Source organism: Onychomys torridus, chromosome X (assembly GCF_903995425.1).
Source record: "Onychomys torridus chromosome X, mOncTor1.1, whole genome shotgun sequence".
Classification (NCBI taxonomy): Eukaryota; Metazoa; Chordata; class Mammalia; order Rodentia; family Cricetidae; genus Onychomys; species Onychomys torridus.
Genome location: NC_050466.1, coordinates 122,352,068 through 122,378,814, shown reverse-complemented (window position 1 = coordinate 122,378,814; position 26,747 = coordinate 122,352,068). Strand labels below are relative to the sequence as shown.

At 37.6% G+C, this 26,747-nt stretch overlaps 1 protein-coding gene across 1 annotated transcript in view; it reads left to right on the top strand.

The window, feature by feature from the left end:
• Nup62cl (nucleoporin 62 C-terminal like) overlaps window positions 1-23,383 on the top strand; it is a 66,954-nt gene extending 43,571 nt beyond the window's left edge. The window contains exons 8-9 of the mRNA XM_036175185.1: window positions 1,778-1,844; window positions 23,151-23,383. Of these exons, the coding sequence (XP_036031078.1) occupies window positions 1,778-1,844; window positions 23,151-23,245 (162 nt within the window). The 3' untranslated portion in view covers window positions 23,246-23,383. The remainder of the gene's footprint in view (window positions 1-1,777; window positions 1,845-23,150) is intronic.
• The last annotated feature ends 3,364 nt before the right edge of the window (window positions 23,384-26,747 follow it).

Sequence of the window (26,747 nt, the reverse complement as noted above, 5' to 3'; positions counted from 1 at the left end):
GGGATAATTGAGATGTTTAAGATGAGTGAGTTAAGGCTAATTCTTGTGTGATAGCAGGACAAAGGAAGCAAGAGATCATCCCTTTTTCAGATAGCATAAATCATTGGACAGAAATCAGGAAAAAACACACCTGCTGAATGATAATGTCCCTGTGGATAAAGTAATAATCATCACAAAGCCCTGTTATCATTGTACAGAAGTAGAAGCTATGTGTTCCTCCAGCATTCCTAGTGCTGGGATCAGTGACTGCTATTACTTTTGTATTTATGTGTGTGTTGGGATAAATGGGAGAGACCACATAATACTTAGATTTTTTTTTATTAAACATTATGTTCTGTTACCCAGTTCTATTTTATAAAATTCATAAAATAAATTAAAACACCAACATTACCAATCCTTTCTTACTATATTACTTCTAGTCTTTTTGCAGTGCTGGAAAAAATGTTCTTCTGTTTAAATAAAATCAGAAACATACGGATAGTGATTTTTACTTTCTGTATTCATGGTTCTCTCTTGAAAATTTCATCATTCTTTGACAATGTGAATTTTAATGCTGCCAAGATATTTCACCAGAGGAGAATTTTATAATATCTTTAACATTTTTATTGGTAGAGATATTGTTTCCAAATTTGGGGCGATATAATGTAGCCTTATAATGACCAATTGTATTTAGATTTGGGTAGGCTTCTGCAAGTAGAATATACTGAATAAAAAGTTATAAATATTTTAAAACTATTGACACATGCTATAAAAATTTACATTTGGAAATTTGAGCAATTTATATTACTGTTGAGTGTGTATTAATGTATTGATTTTTCCTACTTGCAAATTGAGTATTCCAAATTTGAAATATTGAAATCTTAAATGCTCCAAAATCTAAAACTTTTTAGTGATGAAATGATGCAAAGTGGAAAAGTCCACACCCATGAAATGGGTCACAGCCAAAAAACCACTGGCGTAGATGGACTGGGCATGTAGCTCAGTGGTCAGTCTTCTGTGGCATGTGAGAAACCAACAAACCAACACACACACAACTGCAATTATAATACAAATATTACATAACATCAACTTCGGGTTATATGGACATGATATGCATGACATATAAATTCCTTGTTTAGGCTTTTTTTTCATCTCTAGGATATTTCATTATATATAATGTTCCAAAAAATTTGAAAAAACTGAAAATATTCTTTTTCAAGCATTTTAGGTGAGGAATAATCAACCTGTACTTGAATATTGAATGTTGCTATTTTTAAAACAATGAATTTGAGGAGCCCTGTTTGTTGGTAGACTCCTGTAGACCCAGCACTCAGGAAGCAGAGGAAGGGACTGGGGTATATGGTTAAGTTATAGGCCAGTCTGTACTACTTACAAAGCCTCTGTCTCAAAAACAAAAACAAAACAAAACAAAACAAGCAATTGCTGATTTGATTGACAGATTTGATGTTCTTAATTTTATGTGGATTGATTAATTTGTTTTCTTTTGAAATATCTCTTAATGTCTTTTATTTTTATATTGTGTTTGTTAGGTTTTTTTTTATTGATTTGTAGGAATCTAATTCCTGACAGTTACAAAATGGATAGAACTAATGCATAAAAGTAATTAGCATTATAAGTATGAAATGGCAAAACACCATTAATATGTAATTCATTGTCAGTGCACCACTTGCCAGAAGAAAATTAAATATTGCTTCCTAATTTCTATTTCCTATGTTTCTTTCTTTTTGTTTACTACATTAGAACAATCATAATCTAAAAACCTCTGGTTTATTTTCAGTTTCAACAGATTTGCAAACTTCTGAATGCTCACATGGACTCTCTGCAGTGGATCAGTCAGAATTCAGGTGGGTGTTTGTTTTGTATATCATGTTGTAGGTATGAAAATATTGTACAACACACAATGTACTCTTAATGACCACACTGACATAAGAGCTCTGCTGAAGGGTTGTTGTTCAATGCATGCCCGTATGAACTCTGAAGAATTGACTAGAAATTTAATAAGAAACAGTGAATGGATAGAGGTAGTGTATTGATTTTATGAATAGAAGCAGAACTTTAAAATTTATCTTTTGTATACAGTTTTGATCTCAGTAAAACAGATGTTTTATATACTCAGAGTTAGACCCTGAAATGGGAAGAAAGACAAATACTGAAGACTCCCCCAAGTCAGTGCAGTTATAACATTCTAATTCAGTGCGGACAACCATTGAACGCAACATTCCTTTTTGAGTGTGTTCTGTGTGAAGGTGTGCATGTGTACGCAAAAACCTCATGAACTCACAGTTATATCCTTTAAAAGAGAGCAAGAAATGAAAGGGAGAGGGGGAAATCTGTACAGAATTATGCCAACAAATAGTTATAGAAATTGATCAAATTAGGAAACTACAAGTTTTTCATGGAATATTTTAAGTTCATCTTCATCTTGAATGTTCTGCCTCATTTATAAAATCTTTCAACTGATAGTCCATTTCTTGGCAGAAAAACATGCTAGCAGGAAAAAGGACCAAATAAAGACTGTTGATTATTCTGTTAGCTTTCTAAAAATAGTCTTATGGAACTCGGCATTTTAGTTGTTGACGTCAATGGGGAAATCATGATTTTACATTTAGCTGATTCAGACAAGGGTCAGGAATAAATGCTAAAACTATGAAGTTAAAGATCATTCAGGAATAAGATATTCATGTGTTCCTAAAATTTACTACTCCATGTATTGGTTGATAATTACAACTACAAAAGGGAAGAGAAGCTTTTATAAGAGCTATCTGTTGAAGGGCATCTAGGTTGTTTCCAGGTTCTGGCTATTACAAACAAAGCTGATATGAACATAGCTGAGCAAATGCCCTTGTGGTATGATTGAGCATTCCTTGGATATATGCCCAAGAGTGCTACGGCTGGGTCTTGGGGGAGATGGATTCCCAATTTGATAAAGAAAATATGGTACATATACACAATGGAGTACTACTCAGCAGAGAAAAACAATGGCATCATGAGGTTTGCAGGCAAATAGACGGATCTAGAAAAAATCATCCTGAGTGAGGTAACCCAGACTCAGAAGGACAAACATGGTACTCACCCATAGGAGGATACTAGATGTAAAACAAAGATGACTAGACTGCTACACAACTCCAGGGAGGCTACCTAGAAAACGGGACCCTAGGAAAGACACAGGGATTGCCCAATGACAGAGAAAAGGATAAGATCTACATGAACAACCTGAACAACAGTGGGAGTAATGAAGGGCAAGAAAGCTTAGGGGAGCAGGAGATCCCAGCTGGATCAAGAACAGAAAGTGAGAACGAGGAATAACAGACCATGATAAATGAAGACCACATGATAACAGGAATAGGCAGAGTGCTGGAGAGGTCCCCAGAAATCCACAATGATATATCCTCTGTAGACTGCTGGCAATGGTCGAGAGAAAGCCTGATCTGACCTAGTCTGGTGATCAGATGACTAAACACCCTAACAGTCATCTTGGAACTCTCATCCAATAACTGATGGAAGTGGACGCAGAGATCCTCAGCCAGGCCCCAAGTGGAGCTCTGGGTGTCCAACTGTGGAGAACGAGGAGGGACTGCAAGAGGGTGAATTGTTGAGACCAAGATTGCAAAAAGCACAGGGACAAATAGCCAGTCCAAAGAAAGCACATGAATTATGAACCAACGGCTGAGGAGCCCACAGCTAGATCAGGCCCTCTAGATAAGTGAGACAATTGAATAGCTTGATTGGTTTGGGAGGCACCCAGTCTGGGGGACCAAGACTTGTCCTTAGTGTATGAGCTGGCTGTTTGGAACCTTGGGCTTACACAGGGACACATGCTCAGCCTGGAAGGAGGGGACTGGACCTGCCTGTACTGAATCCACCAGGTTTAAATGAATCCCCAGGGGAGTCTTGTCCCTGGAGGAGATGGGCATGGAGGGGAGTGGCTGGGGGGAAGGTGGGGGTGGGCGCGGGAGGGGGGAGGACAGGGGAACCCATGGCTGATGTATAAAATTAAAACACATAATAATAAATTTTAAAAAGGCAAAAAAAAAAAGAGCTATCTGACATATACCACTCTCATGAAGTGATCAAACTGGACCTGACCAATAATGGGTAAAGTGGTTAGTGTGCCTCATGATTTTACATGCATGGTAAGTACATGCTTTTACTTATATAGATAGTATTAGTACCCCAAATTTTCACCTGAAACTAATCACTAAATTATATATTCTGGTGTACACATTCTGAATTATCATTGTTTTGGACTATTCAAAAGGTCAATCATGAAAAACAACAAATTAAGGGAACAGTCATAGATTAAAAGGGAGATGATGATTAAGTCTGTGTTATCAATTAAATACACTACCAAAACTAAAACAGGCATTATTTCAAAAAATTAGGGATTTTGAACTGTATACAGTCTAGATATTAAGAAAGTGTTCATCTTCTTAGGTTATCTATCATTATGTTAGAAAATATTTTCCTGGAAGTACAGCAGAATTTGTGGTAAAACGGTGAGCTAATCTAGATAAAGGGCATACAAGTATATTACTTTTACTATTCGCTAAACTTTTCTACAAATATAAAATGAAAACCAGGTTTAAAAAATGCATGGAAAGGGGAGTTGAACACAACGTGCTACCCCTAGCCATGGAGCTTTTGGCAATGTTTAGCTGCTGTGAGAGGGATGTCACTTTTCTTTAAGCATATAGCCCCCTGGAAAGTTAGCCATGCCCCAGGTGGAAGGCCACACATTCAAGAATATTTGGATAGTACAAATTGGCCTTCAGGGGGAAAAAAGGACACAAAGTTACATGTGTAGGGAAGGGTGTGTGGATCTGGGATGAGTTGAGAGAGAGAGGGTGAATAGGATCAAAATATACTATACAAAATTCTGAAAGAACTAATAAAAACATATATAAAAAATAGGACAATCCATTTTATAAACTTTGCCTAATGTGGGGATATGATGATGTAATCAGGGAAAGGAATATGAAACTTAAATCAACCAAGCAATTACAAGTTTTCAAGACATAGCCATAAAATAATACATTTGTTTTCTTACTTGGCTTCCTGGATTTCCTCATTCTCTGAACTAGTAGACATCAAATACAATGAATTTCTTCAGTGTCTTTCTCTTAGAGAAGCTAGTTCCAGGTTGTCATTAAATACCACTTGCATAAAGAAGTTGATAAAGTAACTAAGAAGTGGGAAAATGGTAATAACCATACAATGCCAAAGAATGAGATTATACAAAATTTTCCTGTGTGTTGCTTATTTTTCTACAGTGAACAGTACTTTTGGGGTGGAGTTAAAGGAGGTGTCACAAGGTAATTTGGGTTATAAAGAAAAATTGCCGTGATTTTTTTCTTGGTGGGGATCCTCTTTGTCATAAATGAAATCTCAAGGTTCCCAGCCAGTGTTTTCTTTATAAGACTAAAGTTGTTAGTGTTGCAAGTGATTTGCTTTATATAAGTGAAGGAACCGTGGCCCAGAAAGGATTAATGACTTCTTTAGAACACACAGCTAGGACCAATCATAGCAAAACTGGGACCAGGATCCAGATTTCCTTATGTCCAAAGCACTATTGTTAATTTTGGTGTGCTTTGCAAACAATGTGGGTATGGTTAGATATAAAAACAAATCTTAATCATGTACAAAACAGTAGAGGACAGGGTTGTCAAACATGATAATATTTTGGATGGGATGTAAATTTTAGGTGTCTGGATAAAGCTCTCAGTGAAAATTGGTAGCAAGAATAACACAGTAGGGAGTGATGATTAATGGAGGTTCCTTATTTGCTAACGATTCATTTGAGCTGAAGAAGCAATGTGATGTTGTAGAGGTGTTCATTTGAGATGGAGGCTCTGCTGAACAATGGGGGAAGCCTGCTAATTCCTGATAGTGCCATTCCCACCCAACAAGCCTTTCATTTTCATATCAGGAAATGGGGTGATCGAGAAAACGGAGCATAGCAGGGTTTAATTATGCTGTCCAGGAGAGGATTTTTTTCTTGTTTTATTTTGCTTTTTAATAGTTAATTGGATCATGTCTGCTGAAATGGTCTGTGGACTGAAAGTTCTAAGATTAAATGAGTCCATTTGTTCACATTCAGAGAGCAGTTATAGAAAAATGAATGTGTGTTATTCTGGCAATACAAATATTATATTTTACTAAAGAGAAATCATTAACTCATATAAAATCAAATCTTTATTTTAAAAGGTTTCTGAGAAATGTTTTTGTGATTTAATATCTGCAATATTGGCACAAAAATTTTCTATCATAAAACATGGCAGCTGTTACATGAAAAAGATCACATATTTAACTGAAAAATCATTTCTTTAAAAGTGATTTTGATGAATATTATTAACTGAGAAAAGCTAAAATGAAAAGACTGTATACTGTGTGATTCCAAATATATGATATTCTGAAAAAGGCAAAGCTGTGGAGATAGTAAAAAAGATCAGTAGTGGGTGTGGTGATGAGTAGACAGAACACAGAGCAGCAGAAATACTTTCTATGGTACTGTAATGATGGATACCTATCATTATACTTTGCTAAAACCTGTAGGATGAGCATCATCAAGTGTGAGCCTTAGTGAAAATGATGGTAGTTTTATCAGCTGCAACAAATGCACCTCTCTGGTATGGGATGTTGGGAGCTGGGGAGGTTGTGCTCCTGAGGGTAGAGCATTGAGTATACGGGAAATGTTTTTATCTGGGCAATATTTCCATGAATTGAAAGTTACTCTGAAGAGTCGATTTTCTTTCAAAAGAAAAATAAATGAAATTAAATACACAAAAATGAATTGGAAATTGAACATTGCAAACACTCTAAGTATGTTAACACATTAAATTCATTGTCCAATCAATTTTTCAGCATTCACAAAGGTGTGGCAAACCATGCTCCATTTGTCCTCTAACTTCTACTTGATCTATAGGGATAGGACACAAATAGAAGGGTATCAGAGACCATCAGATTTAGGAGAGCTAGAATACACTCAGGATTTCAAATGTGATGCTTATTCACTGTTAGACATCATCCATGGTGTTTTTTTCCTTGCAGGTAGTATAGTTGAGAGTGAATAGTAGCCCCATATCCAAATATGTGTTCCCTCTCTGTCTTCCTTTTTTGTAAAACTTACAGCATTATTTCAAGGTTGACTTGATCATAGTGCTGCAGTCACACTTCTGTCTTCTGAGTTGGCAGTCACTGAAGCTGCAGCTACTCTCTCTCTTCTGGGACCACTTAGACAGAATTGGCAATCCATCTGAGGCAATTGATTCTTTGTTTTTAGTATGTGGAGCTACTTCTGGCAGGGGAGGAAGGTGGAATAAGAGATCCATGTTTCCTGTTGCTTCATATACTACCAAATCACCAGTGTTTGTATGAATAATCACCAAATGGAACAATAATAAAGGAGTAGGCTATGAAAATACCTTCTGCTAGTCATTATTTGAAACTTCAATATTGTCATGGATGACATTTTACTGCTTTCATGAAGTGTCCCAGAGCTATAAGACTAAATATATTTTATCTATAATCATTGCAGACTCCTAAAACATGGAACTGCACAATTATTTTATAGAATCTCACATTTATATTGTTATTTAGGGCAGAGAGAGTTACTCTCTAGAGTAACTAAAATGGCTTTGGGGGTTATAATATTTATAAAATATAGTCCCATGTCTGAATCCCTTACTTTTTGTTCTAAATATTATTAGTCATCAACTGTATTTTACTAACTCTTGCATAAAATGCTATTTTAGGGTCATTTTAAAGTATCTGTTTTGCATAATGTGTTATAATCATGCTTTAGTTTTGCCCAATACTAATAGTTGTTATTTGAGGTGACTGTTTCAAATTAACCCAGTGGCTATGGTGGGACACTTTGTACAGCCTTGGTGCAGGGGGAGGGGCTTGGACCTGCCTCAACTGAATGTACCAGGCTTTGCTGATTCCCCATGGGAGACCTTGCCTTGTAGGAGGTGGGAATGGGGGGGTGGGTTGGGGTTTAAGGCTGGGGGGTGGGAGGAGGAAGGACAGGGGAATCTGTGATTGATATGTAAAATGAATAGAAAGTCTCTTAATAAAAAAAAGGAGAAAAATTTGATGTTAGATGCTTTTAAAGAGGTTTTGATTCAGGCATTAAGTGATTTTAAAAAAAATTTTTATTAACTAGACATGGTGGCATACACCTTTAATCCCAGCACTCAGGAAACAGAAGTAGTTGTATCTTTGTGAGCTCTAGTATAGTAGGTCAGGGCCATAGGGTCGAGGAAATTGGCTCAAACCAGTTGCCAAGGCATGCACATAACATACTTTCTTATGAGCCAACTTGAAGTCTGCCTGAGGGCCTAGCAACAGGCGATGTCAGAGTTCCTGATTGTGCCCAGCCAATGAGGGATGACCATGCAATGCCACCAGACTGGGACAGTTTGGGTGCTGGGAGGAGAGTATATAAGGCCTTCTCTATTATTGAATAAATGAGTTTGTTGTTTGCCTTCAACTGACTCCTGATGTCTGTGTGGTTGACACCACACCTTTTCACCCCTTCCCCCAAGGGAGCCATTAGGATCCAGCAACACTCTAGGTTGGCCTAATCTACAGAGTGAGTTCCAGGCCAGGCAAGGCTATGTAGTGACACCTTGATAAAAATAAAAAAATATTTTATTAAAGCTAGACCTGGTGGCATAATCATAATCCCAGTACCTTAGGAAGTAAAGACAGAGGAATCAGTAGTTCAAGGTCATCCTCCATTACACAGTGAGTAGCAAGTTCAAGGCTAGCCTATATTGTTTGAGACCGACCTTGTGTCAAAATAAACAGAAAAAGAAGAGTTATTTCAGCTCTCTTATCTGAAGACCATCAAATGCTGAGGTGCCAAAAGATGCTTTAAATTGCAATTGAGGAGTCCTCTTCCTCTTTCATCTTCTAGAATAGATTCCAATTCACAGATTGAGGCTATTCTTTTTACCTCTGCCTTTTCTTCCATTCTTTGGGCAATCTTGGTGACATTGGTGAATTGGTAAAGTCATCTCTTGTGTTCTGGAATTGAACGTTCCACTTCAGATACTTGAGAATTGAATGGCTTCTGCCAGCGCTGTGACAGCAGCACACAGCCACCTAAGTGGACTTTGCTGTGGAGACTTCAATTCAACACGGGCACTTGCATCATCCCGTTGCAGTTAATTGAAAGGTGTTTTGTGTCTTTCCACTATTTAAATGATCCGCTTGATCATCTCTGCTATTCTTTACAGACAAAACAGATGTTGTCCCTTAATTCCAGAGAACTTCTTGTGCTTTAGATTAGGGGACTAACATTAGAATTAAACAGATCTTCAGTCCCCATTAAGAAATGGTGTATGATGGTTAACAGTCTCAGAGCTGACTTTTCAAACTTTTTTCTATATGTAAATCCAGATTTGACATACCCTCAATACATCTGCAAAATGAGATTTCTCACTAATCCTACTTATGTACATTTTGTGCCCAAGTGAATTTCCTCAAGCTGGAGAGCTTCCCCACATGAATTATTGCAACCTAATTTAAATCACTTCCAAATAGCAGAATTTATATTGTTTATGAGAAAGATGGATTTTTTTTTTTCTGCAAAGCAATTTTTTCCTGTCAGTGACCAAAAAACCCCCAAACAAACCCATAAGTACACTGGAACGTCATGATAATGCTGTTTGGGGGCCCATGCTCAATAGCCACCTCAAAATTAAACAACTTAATCGCTTTTCTTTAGTTAAGCCTCCCAGATAGTGTTCAGATAGGCAATCCTCATTTTAAGTACTTGAGTGTTTGAAGGGACAACAAATACCATTATGGTGCAAGTTATAGCTCAGCATAATGCTTAATTTATTGTATTGTATTTTTTTGAGGCATGGTCTCACTGTGTAGCTCAGGCTGACTTTGAATTCATGGTGTTCCTCCTGCCTCAGCTTTATAAATTCTGGTACTACAAGTGTGTGCCACCATACTCAGCTCAATGCTTTGTTTGTCTATTTTTAAATTTGTATCACATTTATTTATTTGGAGGAGCCATGTATATTTTACAGCAAGTATGTGAAATTCAGAGGACAGTTTGCGGGAGGGAGTCAGTTCTTTGGGCTGTGGGGATTTTAACTTATGTTGTCAGTCTTGGTAGCAAGTTCCTTTACCTGGGACAAGCCATCTTGCTGGCCCAGCAATTAGTTTATTATAATTAACATATATTCATTGTACATAGCAATGAGGTTCAGCACGATATTTCAATACATACCTGCATTATATGCTGTTTATGGAAAAATTTCACAGTGTTTTGCAAGCAGGTACATTAGTAGGAAAAGCACTGTTAGATAGGAGTCAACTACACAAGCCCAACTATGAATTCTAATTAGCTTTGGCCTCTGAGAAGTTGTTTAAAACCTCCCTACATTTGTATTTACCATCACAGAGTATTGTGAGAATCAAAGTAGCATCCACAGGCATTGGAAACACAAGTACTGGGGCTGGGAGATGACTCAGTGGGTAAGAGTACTTGCTGTGCAGTCATGAGGACCTGAGTTCAAATTCTCAGCACCGATACAAAAAGCTGGCTGTTGCCAATTCTGCCTATAAACACAGTGCTGGAGAGATAAGGGATGGATGGAGACAAGAAGATTGTTGGGGCTTTCTGGCTGCTTGCCGGGCTCCTATTCAGTAAAAATCCTGTCTCAATGGAATAAGGCAAAGAATGATACATGGACACCTGATATCTTCTGCATGCACACATGCGCACACTCGTGCAGTGCCATGTAGTTAGATATTGTAATTTTAGAACAAAACAGCCGCTATGTGTCGAGGCCCTGTGTTACTCTGTAGCAGGAATATATTATTATCAATGTGATTATATTATTATTATCATATGTTATGTCAATGTTATTACCTCTGTCTTCAGGTACAAAGGGAGGAGGCAGGGTATAGTAAAGAAAGAAAAACTGGGTAGGCAAACTGGCTCAGCAGGATTTTGTTGGTTTTGTTGGTTTTCTGGGAGAGGGTATTGGAAGTGAGACTTCTATGATGAGTAATATTTTGATAATATTGGTAAATGCCCAAATGAAGGCCACATAAAGATGTAAAATAATTCTATTACCTGGACTACCTACCCCTGCTGCAGTAATTCAGGACACTTGGCCATTTGGCTGTCTTTCCTTTTTTATCCCTCTTTGAAATGTATTTTTATTGATTGTGTGTGAAGAACAGTGCTATACCAGGCATAGTGTCTTGTCATCACTTTAATATATCAATGAAGAGACCAGATAAATTCTTGTGGTGTAGGTGAGAGCTATGTACTTCTATAAATACTTCTCCTGTCCAGAAGTATATACCACCAAGAACTTAAGTCTATTCAGAGCCGTTACTTGAATTTCAATAAACTGAATGTCTTAAAAGTAGCTCTGACTAGTCAGAGGATAATCTCATATTCTCTCTTCCCCTTTCCTCTCCTCTCCTCTCCTTTTCTGAATTACAAGGAAACATTAATTATATTAAACTCCAAAAATTCAAAATTATTGTCAAAAGCAACTTAACCTTGTATATAGGATATACTCTGCTAAAGTTGGACGGTCATAAATTTGAGGCCAGATTGAATATCATAGTGAGTTCCAGGCCAGCTTTAATACAGAGAAAAAAACTGTTTCGAACAACGGCAATAACGAACACCCTATTTATATGTTTTGGTCTTTTTGTTATTGGAATTTTCTTGCGGTCAAGTCAGATTCACACAGCTGTAAGAAATAATACAGAAACCCTATTTATTATAACTTTACTTTTCCCAGTTCTAACACCTTACAAAATTGTAGTAAGATGCCATAATCAGGATACTGACATTGACTCAGCTTGTCATGGATTTGTTCAGTTTTAATTGGATGCATGTTAATTATATGTAGCTTTATTTCATATGTGTAGGATTTTATATGTATCACAACTGCAGAAATGCTCAACAGTTACATGCCACATGGCTTCTTCATGTTTCCTTTTTATTGTCATGCCCATCTTCCTCCCATATGATCCTTGTCTTTGCACTGAGTTCTAAACTCCTGGAAATGACTAATATAGTCTGGGTTGATGAAATTTATTATGATTTATTATAAAAATAGAATTGTATAGAACATGACCTTTGAAGAATGACTTTTCCCCCATTCTGCAAAATTCCCTAAAGACTCAGTTCGTTTGCTGAATATATCAATAGTTTGACTTTCTATGTTGGTAAGTAGTATTCCAGTATAAGTGAACCACAGTTTAACTGGTTATTAATCTATCTAGGACATTTGGGGATAAATTGAGGAAAGCTGCTATGAACATTCATGGACAGATTCTTAAGTTGAGATAAATTTTCATTTCTCTAGGGTAAAGGTCTTAGACTCTAATTGTTAGATCCGATGGTAATTGCATGTTTACTTGTTTTGAGACAGGGTCTCATGTAGCCCAGGCTGGCCTTGAGCTCACTGTGTAGCTGAAACCGGCTTTGAATTCCTGATCCTCTTGCTTCCCTCTCCCAAGTTCTGGGATTACAGGTGTACTCTACCAAGCCCGGCCACCTAGCAAGAAAGGGTCACAGTTTTCTATAGTGGTTGTACACTTTACATTGGCACCAGCAACGGTGCTGTCTGTGTATGTGTATATGGTGTGTCTGTGTCCTTACCAGTGTTTGGTATTATCCGTCTTTCCCATTTTAACCCTGTAATGGATATGTAGTGATATAGTGACATTTCAGTTTGCATTGCCCTCATATCTAATGATACTGGGCATCTTTCCCTTGATTTACTACAGAGAAATGTCTTCCATGCTTCTTTCTCATTTTCTAATTGTTTTTTACCCTGGAGTTTTAAGAATTTTTCTTGTATTCTAGATGTTAGTTCCTTATAAGATATGTAGCTTGAAGATAATTTTCCCTATCTATATCTTTTCTATTTATCTTCCTCATGGGAGTTATTCACAGAACGAAAATATGATTTTGATGAAAGATGATTTGTCAGTGTTTGTTTGTTTGATTGATTGATTGATTGATTGATTGATTGATTGATTTTGCTTTTATCCCAAAGATTTATCTCTCATTTTTTCTGAAAGTTTTATCTTTTTGTGTCCTAAGGTTGTGATCCATTTTGGTTTCATTTTGCATAATAGGTTTAGATCAAGGGCTTTTTGTTTGTTGATTTTTGCCTTCCCTCGTTCAGTTGATCCAACACAGTTGGAAAAGCTGCCCTTGGTCAGTTGGGTTTATATTATTTTCTTATTATATTTGTTTGTTTATATTGTATGTGTGTTCACATGCACGCACATGCCACAACACACATGTCAAAGTCAGAAGACAACTTTCATAACTCAGTTCTCTTTACCATGTGGATTCCAGGTATTGAACATGGGTCCTCAGGTTTGGTGGCAAGCACCCTTACCTGCTGAGTCATCTTGTAGTATGAATTTCTTTCCCTTTAAAAGACAGGCTCTGACACCATAGTCCAAGTTGATCTTTAACTCACAGCAATCGTCCTGCCTCAGCCTCCTTAAACCTGTGATTGCAGACATAAACCACCATATCTGGCCCTTGAATTTGCTTTCATGCTTGATCAAAATCTGTTGGTATATACTTGAATTTTTTCTTGAAGTCTCTATTTTATGGGTCTTTGTGTCTTTCCCCTTAAATATCACACTACCATCATTGTTGTTGCTACATTATAAACTTTAATATTTATTTTCTTCAATCAACAGTGTTTTAGCTATTTTAGTTCTTTTTTTCTATAAACATTTTTATGGTATTTGATAAGGATTGCATTTGAAGCTTAAATTTTAAACAATAGATGGATTTGGGGGAATTAACACCTTAAGTATATAATGAGCCTTCCCAGCCACAAACATATTGTGTCTAATTTGATTTCTTTCATCATTATTTTGTGATTTTTTTTCACACACTTTACATACTCATTGTTTTTGTTTGTTTTTGTTTTTTAGAGACCGGGTTTCTCTGTGTAGCTTTGCGCCTTTCCTGGAACTCACTTTGTAGCCCAGGCTGGTCTTGAACTCACAGAGATCTGCCTGCCTCTGCCTCCCGAGTGCTGGGATTAAAGTTGTGTGCCACCACTGCCCGGCTCGCATTTTTTTAAAATTTAATTTAATTTAACATACCTGCCATGGGTTCCCCTGTCCTCCCCCCTCCCCCCCCCAACCCCGTCTTCCCCCCACCCCACCCCCCGCCCCCATAGATGTAACCATCTTTTTAAATAAGAAACACAGAGCCAATTGCAGAGTTAAAAACCACAAGGTCAGAGCAAGAGCGGAAAACATTCCCCTTCACTGCTGCTCTGTCTTTCCTCTCCGCAAGAGAGCTACTTCCTGTGCCCTGTCTTTTATATAGACTTTCTGTTCTGCCTTCTCATTGGTTGTAAACCCAACCACATGACCTCCTCATCACTGCCTGTCTGTACAGACCTTCAGGTCTCCTATGGTTGGTATTGAGATTAAAGGCATGTGTCACCATGCTGGCTGTATCCTTGAACACACAGACATCCTGCCTAGCTCTGCCTCCCAAGTGCTGGGATTAAAGGCATGTACCACCACCGCCCAGCTTCTGCTCTGACCCCAAGGCAACTTTATTAATATACAAATAAAATCACATTTCAGTACAAATAAAATATATCACTATACCCCCCCCCCTTTCCCATCTCCTCCAGGGCAAGGACTCCCCTGGGGATTCAGCTCAACCTGGTAGATTCAGACCAAGTGGGTCTAGTCCCCTCCTTCTAGGCTGAGCAAAGTGTCCCTGTGTAAGCCCAAGGTTCCAAACAGCCAGCTCATGCACTAAGGACAGGTCCCTGTCCCACTGCCTGGATGCCTCCCAAACAGTTCAAGCTAATCAACTGTCTCACTTATCCAGAGGGCCTGATCCAGTTGGGGGCTCCACAGCTTTTGGTTCATAGTTCATGTGTTTCCATTAGTTTGGCTATTTGTCCCTGTGCTTTTTCAATCTTGGTCTCAACAATTCACACTCTTACAGTCCCTCCTCTTTCTCGACAATTGGACTCCTGGAGCTCCACCTGGAGCCTGGCCGAGGATCTTTGCATCCACTTCCATCAGTTATTGGATGAGAGTTCTAGCACAACCGTTAGGGTATTTGGCCATCTGATCATCAGACTAGGTCAGCTCAGGCACTCTCTCGACCATTGCCAGTAGTGTACAGTGGATGTATCATTGTAGATTTCTGGGGACCTCTCTAGCACTTTGCTTCTTCCTATTCTCATGTGGTCTTCATTTATCATGGTCTGTTATTCCTTGTTCTTACTTCCTGTTCTTGATCCAGCTGGGATCTCCTGCTCCCCTAAGCTCTCTTTCCCTCGAACCTTGCCCTTCATTACTCCCACTGTCATCCAGGTTGTTCATGTAGATCTCATCCATTTCTCTGTCACTGGGCAATCCCTGTGTCTTTCTTAGGGCCCTGTTTTCTAGGTAGCCCCCTGGAGTTGTGAGTAGCAGTCTAGTCATCTTTGTTTTACATCTAGTATCCTCCTATGAGTGAGTACATAACATGTTTGTCCTTCTGAGTCTGGGTTACCTCACTCAGGATGATTTTTTCTAGATCCATCCATTTGCCTGCAAACCTCATGATGTCATATATTCATTTTTATTTTATTTGACTTACTCCTTACTATTTTGTTTTCTTTACAATGATTTTTAATTGGTATTGTGTTTTGTATGTTCATTGGTAATATATAAAACCAATTTTGTTTATTGATCATCTATCTTTTGATCTTCTAAGACTGGAGAGCTGGTTTAGTTGTTAAGAGTATGTGTTGCTCTTGCAAAGGACAAGGGTTCATTCCCAGCACCCACACAGTGGCTCACAATCATCTGTAACTCCAGATTCAGGGCATCAGACACCCTCTTCTTGCTCTGTGGGCAACAGACCCGCACATGTAACATATACATACATGAAGGCAAGATACTCATAAAATAAACAAATCTAATTTTTAAAAAATGACTCATGCTGGGCAGTGGTGGCGCATGGCTTTAATCCCAGTACTCAGGAGGCAGAGCCAGGCGGATCTCTGTGAGTTCGAGGCCAGCCTGGTCTACAGAGCGAGATCCAGAACAGGCACCAAAGCTACCAGAGAAACCCTGTCTTGAAAAATAAAATAAAATAAAAAATGACTCACTTTTGTTTTTGTGGTTTTTTTTTTTTGAGACAGGGTTTCTCTGTGTAGCCCTGTCTATCCTATTTATTAGTATTTGTGAGAAAATGGTGTTAATTCTTCTCTGAGTGTTTGATAGACCTTCAGTGAATCCATTTGGCCCTGGGTACTTTTGTAGGGGAAATTATCATTTGTTTTTAAAACTATTCTGATAGTGTGTTTTATCTTGGTTAAGGTTTGAAACGTAGTGGTTTCTCAATGAATTGATACATTCCTGTTAGGCTGGTAAGTTGTAAGTATAGCGTACTTTTATAGTTTTGTAGTGGCATATCCTGTGTCTTTCCTGACGCTGGTGACTTAATGTTTTTCTCTGCTTAAATTTCTCCCTCTTACCTAGGAATTTATTAATGTTATTGACTTTTTTTCTCAAAGAATTAGCTTTTTAGCTCATTGATTTTTCTCTACAGTGGTTCTGTTTGCAGTTTTATTGTGCTCTGCTCTTGTCTTTATTATTTCCTCTTTTTGCTTGCTTTGTGTTAATTTTGTCCTTTTTCTATTTTCTAAGGTAGGCACTTGGAATAGCGAGTTGAAACCACTCCTTGTTTCTAATGGCGTTCTTTTAAAAAGGCATTTCTCTTAGCCAGCAGGATGTTTGACCCCAGTTGTCATCACCAGCCATAACTCTGCATTAAAGCCGGGCAGTGGTGGCACATACCTTTAATCCCAGCACTAGGGAGGCAGAGCCAGGGGATCTCTGTGAGTTTGAGGCCAGCCTGGAATTCTTTGGGGAATCTCTCATTACCACACAGTGTGTAAGTGTGCCCCATTTCTCAAAATGTTCTTTTAAGTTATCATCTGTGCTTTCAAAGCCCAGATCACCAATAAACAGCTTCCTCAACTGTTCTAGTTCCTTTGGATCATGGCCCTTCATTTTGAGACTGGACTTGCCTCTTCCAACTTGAGTTCAGTATCTACTTTTGAATTTTATTTTTACTTGTTTGCTTAGTTTTCTATATACTTACCAGTAAGTCAGTACCAAAATCCCTGCTTTTAAATTATCTAGTTCAAATTCCAAGACTCCTCTCTTCCATAGTCTTATAATCTCCATTGTACTTCTGTTTTTCTGGGATGTTTATTTGGTTTTTGATGGTGATGGTAGTATCTGGGATTGAGCCTAGAACTTACACATACTAAGCACAGAGTCTATCACTGAGCTATACTCTCAGCCCTCCTCCACTGTACCTTGTGGAATAGTTGCTGTCTTGAAGAGTGAGTCTTGAATTTACTCCAGCTAAGTTCCCTTTTCTGCACAGTTATTGTATCGACAAGTTTCTTTTGTAACTCTTATTTCTGGTCTCTGTATTTATCTCTTGGTTCCAATATGGCACATATTCCAGTAGCTTCCAGAAAGAGTGCATGGTATGTCAATATTTTGGTATTGTCTGTCTCTGGTAATGATTTCCTTGCTTATGTGATCTCTGTTCCCCTTTCCGGAAACATACTTCATCTAGTGTCTGCTTCCCTGAACTGGTCTCCATCTGTATTCTTTACTCGTGTCACTATGGTTTGCTCAGTTTTCTGGATCTGCACTCTGACTTCTTATTCCAAACCTTTAGTTGCTCTGTGATGACCGTGGCGTGTGCATTTAGTAGCATTCATTCCTGTTTCTTAGGTTCAGTATCACCCTGATGGGGTTAAATTTGTTCAAAAAAATATTTTGTTCTTCCTAATGTGTTGCTTCTAGCTTTTCATTTTGTTTTAATCTCTCTGAGATTAAGAAATTTCCCTCAAATATTCTTATACTCAGGAAAGCTGTGTGAAACAGTTTGTACCTGGGTTGTTAACTGACTGAATAGATTCCCCCACCCTCTTATTCCGTTCACTGAAGGACTTCTAGCCACTATCTTAGAATTTGTTGAGCCAGTCAAAGTCTCTGAAGAAGAATCTTCCAGTCCCTGGCTGTAGGTTAGTAAGGCCTGTGCTAAGCCAGCATTCTTGGAGCTGTAGAGGAAGTAGACACCCCATGCTCCTTTGTAGGTGGACACTTAAGCTCTTGGAAACTTCTGTGTAATCCTTACTTTTAGTATAGAATGCCTGCCTTTGACTTGGTCTGGTATCTCTGAACCATGGTTTAGCTTGTTCACAGTCTTCAAAGGAAAACTTTCTTCTGCAGAACTATTCAAGTATTCAAGGGAGTATCAGCCAGATGTTAGATAGGGAGGAGAGAGAGGGTGCGCTTCTTAGTCACGCGTCCTGTTTTCAGCCTCACTTGGAACACCATTTGGAATTATCTAGTCCTACTAATTCTGTATTTCTGGTGCAAAACTTGTTGCAGTTTTTAAAGTCTTTTGCTACTTTCTTTGTATCCTTAATGTTTTGGTGCTTTTCTCTTTTACTTCCTTCAAAAATATCTTTACTACTGTTTCACAGGTGTGTGGGCTTAGTCTGCAGAAAACTTTTGTTTGTTGTGGTCTTTTGTGATCCTCCCTTATCTCACTCTACTTCGGTTCATTCCAACACCTCTATCAGAATGATCCTCCTCGGGAAATGATTACCTCTTTAGTGAAGCCCCTCTACTTTTGATTTTTAACTTATTCACAGAGATTATGCATTAATGTTTCTGTATTTTCAAAATGTAGTTATGACCTTAGGGTTTAGTAGACAGTTAACAATTTATTTGTCCCCGACATGTACCCAGCACAGTATATTCAACTTATTATTGTTACTGTAATTGTTATTGTAGTGGATGCTATGGCTGAGTGTGTACATATGTGCGTGTGTGTGTGTGTGTGTGTGTGTGTGTGTGTGTGTGTCTATGTGTGTCTGTGTCATTGTAGGCCAGAGGTCAGCCTCATTGTTATTCCTCAGGAGCCATCCTACCTTGTCTTTTGAGACAGGATCTCTTACTGGGACCTTGGGCTCATCATGTAGGCTTGCTGGCCCAAGGACTCTCCTATCTCCACTTCCGTAGCACCTCTTAGAAGGATGTGGGGACTGGAACTCAAGCTCTCATGCTCACACAGCAAGCAGTTGAGCTATCTCCCCAACCCTTCAGCTTTTGGTGAAAGACACAATACAAAGCTGACATCTGGCAGACCTATATACATGGGTATCTTTCTATTCTGCTAATGACTGCTAAATATTTGGATATGCCATAGTGATTATTTTTATTTCTTCTATTTTTGACATCATAATACAATTACATTATTCCCTCCTTCCTTCCAAACCTCCTATCTACCCCTCCTTTCCCTCTTTCAATTCATGGCCCCCTTTTAAATTAATTGTTGTTACATGTGTATATGTGTACGTATATACATACAAAGGGTTTTTTTAATAGCCCATGGTTAACTCTTAAAGTTCCCAACTTGTTTTTTATTTTAAAATGTGCTGTAATAAATGTACTTACCAATAGTTTTTTAATAATTTATTTCTTTTAAGATTATACGGATGGATGTTTTATATATATATGTCTGTGTACCATGTGCATACTGTGCCCAAAGAGGCCAAAAGAGAGCATCAGAAACTCTGGAACTGGAGTCACAGATGTTTGTGAGCCACCATGTAGGTTCTGGGAACTAAACAGGAATGTTTAGCAACTGCTCTTTACTACTGGACCAACTCTTCAGCTCCTCTGTTGGCAATTTTAATACACACCGTGATTCAAGAATATAAATATAGTTCTTCCAAGTTAAAATGCTAAATCAGAAGCAGTGTTCTTTTAAAGGCTTCTGGTGTGAGTGTGTGTGTGTGTGAGTGTGTGTGTGTGTGTGTGTGTGTGTGTGTGTGTGTGCGCGCGTGTGTGTGTGTTTATTTTCTTTCATGTAAAGTGAACTAATTTGTATTTCTTTCAGCAATTCATTCTTTAGAGGGCACATTTTCTGCATCCTACAACTACCTTTGTAATTACCAGCAACACCACCACCACCATCTCTTGACAAAACTTATATGCAAAAATATTTCTCTGGTTCAAGTTGTATCTTTCTGGTTACTTATGACAAGTATTTGTAAACATTTGTAAGCAATCTGCACATCAGCTAATGAGTTGCCTATTTGTGTTTCTGACCATTTTTCTGTCAAGGTCTTTTTTTCTCCCACTGCCCCAATTATTTTTCTAGGAGAAAGTGAGAGACTATAACAATGCTTTTGAGAGAACAGTATCTTCTTCAACAGTGGATTTAGTAGTATTCAATGTTTATATGTAACATACATTTTAAAATATTAATTACAGTAAAAAAAAAAACTGTTTGAATTTAATGACAAAAATCTCTTCTTTTTATAACCTTCTAGGAAAGTCTCCATACATCATTGCCTAAAATATTTGCAAGTCTGCCTAAGTTGCAAGAATATATATCCCCAAATCAGGAGATGGGCTGGAAGCAGTTTTACCAAAATCTTTTGGTGGGGGGATATTCTGCTTTTGTTGTTGTTATTTTTTGGGAGGGTCAACTTAACACAAACTAGTATTTGGGAAGAGGAACCTCATTTGAGAAAAAGCCTTCATCAGATTTCCTGTAGGCAAGTCTGTTGGACATTTTCTTAATGTTAATGTGGGAATATCCAGCCCACTGTGGGTGGTGCCACCCATGGGCAGGTGGTCCTGGGGTGTTTAAGAAAGGAAACTGAGAGTATGTACATGGATATATGCATGTATATATAAAGCCTACTGTGTCCATTTAGTGTTGCTCCTCTGTACATGTGTTTAGGGCTGGGCGCTTGGGATTGGATTAACTATTGGGTGGCTCATCCTAGAGATAACTAACTCTCCCTCCCTCAGCAGCCATTGACTGCCTGTAGCTCTTCATCTAGTAGCATGACCTTGGGAAATCCCCCATCTGTGTTGGCATGTCAAGAGCTGTCATGATGCAGGTCACACTTATGAAAATATATTGTTGAGATTTCATGCCTAAATACATACTTTGCCAGTGACCCATTAGATAAGTCTGTGGAATTGTAGAAACATCAAGCATTCTAATATTTGAACGTTTCCCTTGCTCCCAAGTTTCCTATTGGGATTAGAATTTTTGTTTTTATATTTTCAGTGTGTGTGTGTGTGTGTGTGTGTGTGTGTGTGTGTGTGTGTGTGTGTGTATTTATGTATGTATGTATGTATGTATGTATGTATGTATGTATGTATGTATGTATACATGTTTTTCAAGACAGGGTTTCTCTGTATAACAGTCCTAGATGTCCTGGAACTCACATAGATCTGCCTACCTCTGCCTCCTGAGTTCTGGGATTAAAGGCGTATGCCACCACTGCATGGCTGTTTTAATTTTTATTTTATGATCACTGGGTTTTCTTTTGCTTGCATGTATGTCTGTGTGAGGGTGTTGGATCCACTGAAAGTGTATTTATAGGCGGTTGTGAGCTGTCATGTGGGTGCTGGAAATTGAACCCGAGTCTTCTGGCAGAACAGCCAGTGCTCTTAATCTCTGACCCATTTTTCCAGCCCCAGTATATTTCTAAAAATGAAAAAAATGTGTATGGTATATTTTTTTTGAAGTGACTACTACTAACGATTTACTTCTACTATGATGTATTAACTTAATAATGACAGAAAACAATCAATAATGCTGGTCTTGGGACCAGAATTCTGGCCAGTAAGTACAACGTACAGTGTTTACCCTTAATGAATGAAAGTCCTAAAACATTTAAAGTGAGTTAATACAGAAATAGTCCTGGGAATTTAATTAGAAGACATGACAAAATGTTTATAGTAAGCCACTCTTAATAATGCTGACTTGTGTTTCTTGACATTTTATTGATTTTTAAGATTGTTATAAATGTACTCCTTTGCATTTAATATGTATCAATCAGCAAATTAGTAAACTGTGCTTATGTTGACATCTCTAGCCTGAAGTTAATGGCTCATTGTACTGCTCATTTATGTTCCCATCACATTAGAACAGTTATTTAAGGGGGGATCTGGACCCTGCAGTTTGTTATTACAACAAAAGAAAAGATTTATTTAGTCAAACTCGTTATTCATCGTTGTTCTGGCCCTTCAGCAGATAACCATGATTTAAATTACCTGTTCTTAGAGTGTGATCTTGCAGAATGTGTATATGTTATATGATAAAATGAGGTATTATGCTTTAAAAAACTGAGTAAACATTAAGACTGTTCTGGTTAACTGAAAGAAATAAAGTAGGTCAATTAAATTTTTAGTTTTTATTTTGCAAGACTTTTCTTTCCTTTGGGGTACCAACTATTATTTATAACCTACTGAACATTAATGTCCAGTTCTATTTGTACATTTTTATAGAAAATCTTTGATTAACATACTTCCTTCTGTAGTTGGAACTAGCTGCTTCCAGGAGAAGCAAGACGTAAAGTACCAGTAAGCCATAAGCCATGTGGCAAGGTATAGATTTATAGAAATGGGTTAATTTAAGATAGAAGAACTAGCTAGCAAGAAGCCTGCCATGGCCATAATTTTAAAATAATATAAGCCTGTGTGTGTTTATTTGGGTCTCAGCGGCCACGGGACCAAGAAGGACACAGGAAAACTTCCAACTACATCCTTCAACAGTTTGTTTTTCATGGCAGAAAAGTACTATTTGATATGGTAACTGTAAATAGCATTTTCAGTACACTGCCTCTGAGCAAACTTAAAAACCACCAAGGTAAATAAATCATTGGAAAACAACAGAAATGCAAATATTCCCAATGAACTTGTATCTTATAGGTAGCTCAGACCTACCAAAATCTATGCGTTCAGTTTACTGAACACCCTGAATTTTAGGCACTGATGACTAAAAATAAACAGCTAATACCCCCTCCAACAAAACACAAACCTAAAGTGGACTGTTATTGTCCAAAAACTAAAGAAAACAAATAAAGATTATTCTCATCCACTGTTCACAGTTTCCAAAAGGATGATTTTTCTCTCTCATTTTCTAAAAATTAAAACTATTAAAATTGAGATGTAAGGTTTTGTATGTCATAATTGAGGGGAGGGTGTGTTGTTGTGTCCCTGGAATGTGACTCTGGCTAATGATTGTATGGCTTTTCCCCTAGGCATAATGCAGAAGAAGATGAAAGAGGTAACAAAGGCTTTTGAGGAGTATCATCGCAAGGATCAGGAGTGCAGTGTGAAGTTTGCCTTTGAATAACTATCACCCTGACCCACTCTGGATTGCTCATCAACCCTGAATTTTGATGATATTAAATAAGAGTAGTGTTTATAGTTACTACTTATCTTTGATTGCAATAATTTGTGCATGTGTTTGACTATTTTTCATTTAAATACTGTAAAGAGAAGTATTCAATTTTTCTTTCAGAATGAAATAAAATCAAGGCTGAGGGCATAGCTCAGTAATACAGTGCTTACCCAGAATTAAGTAAAAGGTATATATATATATATATATATATATATATATATATATATATATATATATATATATATATATTAACCCCCTTGCCCAGGCAATTGGCTTTTTAGGTATTGACTTGGTGTGTGTAATCTATATCTTACTTAGGGTCTACATCTTCTCACCAGTACACACCAACTGCCTACTTAATTGTGAGAAGATGTTTGCCAAAATGCACATGCCACCTAGTAAGGACTGGGGGTTTGTTGCCATCTGTGTAAAGTGCTATAAAGTCTCAAGGGAAATTTACTGTCTACTCTGAGATATAATTTTTATCTGTAATTAAAGGACGTGTAGCTTGAGTTGCAGCAAGTGTCTTTCAGGAGTTCAGAGAAGGCAATATGGTTTTATGGATTAGAGATTTAATTAGGGCTTTTAGTTTTCTTATGGTTCTAGAGATCAAACCCAATGCCACACTCTTGGATTTCTACCCAGCACTGAATTATGTTACTTTTAAGGGTAAGGTTCACATGATTCACTTTTGACTATCAAGAGATACCTCAGTGGTTTGGTTTTTTGTTTTATTTTGTTTTGTTTTTAAAAATCAAGATCTCACTGTATAGCCTGAGCTGGCTTGGAACTTGCCATCATCCTTCCTCAGTTTTCCAAGTATCAACACACCTAGGTATCCCGGAGATTTTTTTTTTTCATGTGTTTGTTACAGCATATGATTTGGATCTGCTTTTTTGTGTAGCTTTTTATGTTCTGAAAGGAAAAAGTCTTCTTCTTCTTCTTCTTCTTCTTAGCTTCAAAACATCTTAGTCTCTTATGTCTCATTAAGTTGCTAATAATGTAATGTCCTAAAAGCAAAAATAAATGGATTAAAAGCTAAGTGACTGAACTGAATTTTTGTTGTCCTGAACACACATGACCACGTAGAAGGGTTCATGTTACAGAAGAAAATAATTTTTAAATGACTATTATTGGTGGTAAGTTTCATGAGTAGAATAAATACTAGAACTTAATGGATTGACTTCTTATACAAACATGTATTAGTTACTTCAGTAAGTTTTTGTCACCACTCAAAATTATAGACTGTGAACTGGACCTAGTAGCACAGGACTGTAATCCCAGCCACCTAGAAGACTGAGAGAGGCATCACAGAGTCAAGGCCAGCCTAGGTTATAGGCTGAGTTCAACTAATTAAAAACTTCTCTCAAAGAATAAAACCATGTCTGGGCCCACAGTTCTGTGGGAGAGTGCTGTCCTAGCATGCACAAGCTTCTATCTTCAGTACTCTGTGTGTGTGTGTGTGTCTGTGTGTCTGTGTGTGTGTGTGTGTGTGTGTGTGAGAGAGAGAGAGAGAGACAGACAGACAGACACACAGAGACACAGAGACAGAGAACGGGAATAATGAGAGACAATAATGCAGACTATTAAATCTTGTAGACTTTTTAAGGTAAACACAGTTTTGAGTAGAATTTTGAGTAATCTCTAATTTTTGAAGTTTAATATTATTACCAATATATCCTAGATAAGGACAAAAGTCCTCATTTTTTCTTGATAAAACCCTGGTATAATAGCCCTCATATAAGTGAGGTTCCACATTCAGTAAAGACAATATAATGTTTTACATGAAATTCTGGTTTTAAACTTATGTTTTGTCTAATTCACTCAAGAAAGAAAAATCATCTTGAGCAACATTTTTTTTTCTACAAAAAGGGAAACTTGATTCATGTTTTTCCAACTGTTTTCTGAGAATAAACTAGTTTTCAAGTCTCCTAAGTTTTGTGGTCCTCTTACTTTTTTTTAAATACTGGCAGAGCATGTTTTGCAAATTTTCTATATAAAGTAGAGAAGAAGCTAAAGTGTTTACACTATCTTTTGTACTATATTTACTGGGATTTGTAGTATTTTTGACCCCTAATACAGAAAAGATCCTAGAGAGTGGCAAGTGGCTTCCAGATTAATCCACTAACCCCCAGTGTACTGTCTGGAATTTGGACCCTTAGACTAAATCTCCCCTAAATTACATTTGATTCTGGTTCTAACTTGTCTAAAAGATAGACATTGCTTAAACAAATGTTAGTTAACTCATTTTGCCAAGAATACTAAGGCAACCATTGTTACTGATCTCAGGTTTTTTTCAATAACTTCTTTTTATTTTATGTTCATTGATGTTTTGTCTGCATGTATGTCTGTGTGAGGGCGCCAGGTCCTCTGGAACTGGAGTTACAAGACAGTTGTGAGCTGCTATGTGGGTGCTGGGAATTGAACCTGGCTCCTCTGGAAGAGCAGCCAGTGCTTTTAACCTTTGAGCCATCTGTCCATCTCCAGCCCCCTAGCTCAGACATTAACTGAATGAAAATTCTTAACCTTTGTAATGTCATGGCTTCTTCTCAAAACATAGTCATCTTTTTCTCCTTTAAGAAGATGCGTTTGAGGAACTTGAAAGCCATGCACACAGGTGTTTGTTTGCTCTTAATATTAGATGATCATAGATTCAAGAGAACATTTTGATTTTTTTAATGTTTTCCATGTGGTAGAATTAGAAGCATACAGTAAACAAAGCCCCTTTAGTAAACAGCCTGAAAACATGGCTTATTTGTTAAAGATCAACTTTTGGCTTAACTAAACTCATCTTGTAGATTGGCATATTTTTTCAGTTTATCATAAACTTGAGAGGGGAATTTTTGAAATTACCTCATAAGAAGGTATGTAACTCCTAAGGTCTTAAAAGCTTTTTACAGACTGTCTGATACACTTTTAAGATGGGGAAAGGGATGCTGTGAAAATGGAATAACTAGTACATCTTAGTTTGGCAGAGCTAGAAGTACAATGGCATTCCTTGTACCGAAGTTTTCCAGACATCCCTTGGTACCTACCACTGGGATTGGTTGCAGTTATATACAGATACGTATACTACTTTTCATTGCCTTGCTATCCATTTTCAATTCCATAGCCATGATTGTCTTTTAGCTGTTCTTTCTCCACTCACCCTACCTGGTAATAGATTTGCTTTGAAGTGTGTGTCTCTCCAGTACCTGCAGACTATATTTTACTAGAACTACATAAACTTACTGTGATGGTAAAATGATCCACCCTTCCAAGAAGTCAATCACACTAACGACCTTGCTATGTTTTTCCATTTCCCTACTGACAAATTTGTCAGGCAGACAGTTTGGCTGAATGCCAGAGTTAAGCTCCATCTCTTTAAAGAATATGCCCAACTCACAGAGGATATGACCCACATTTTGTTTATACTTACATGCAGACTTAGTCTGTGTCAAAACTACAAAGTGAT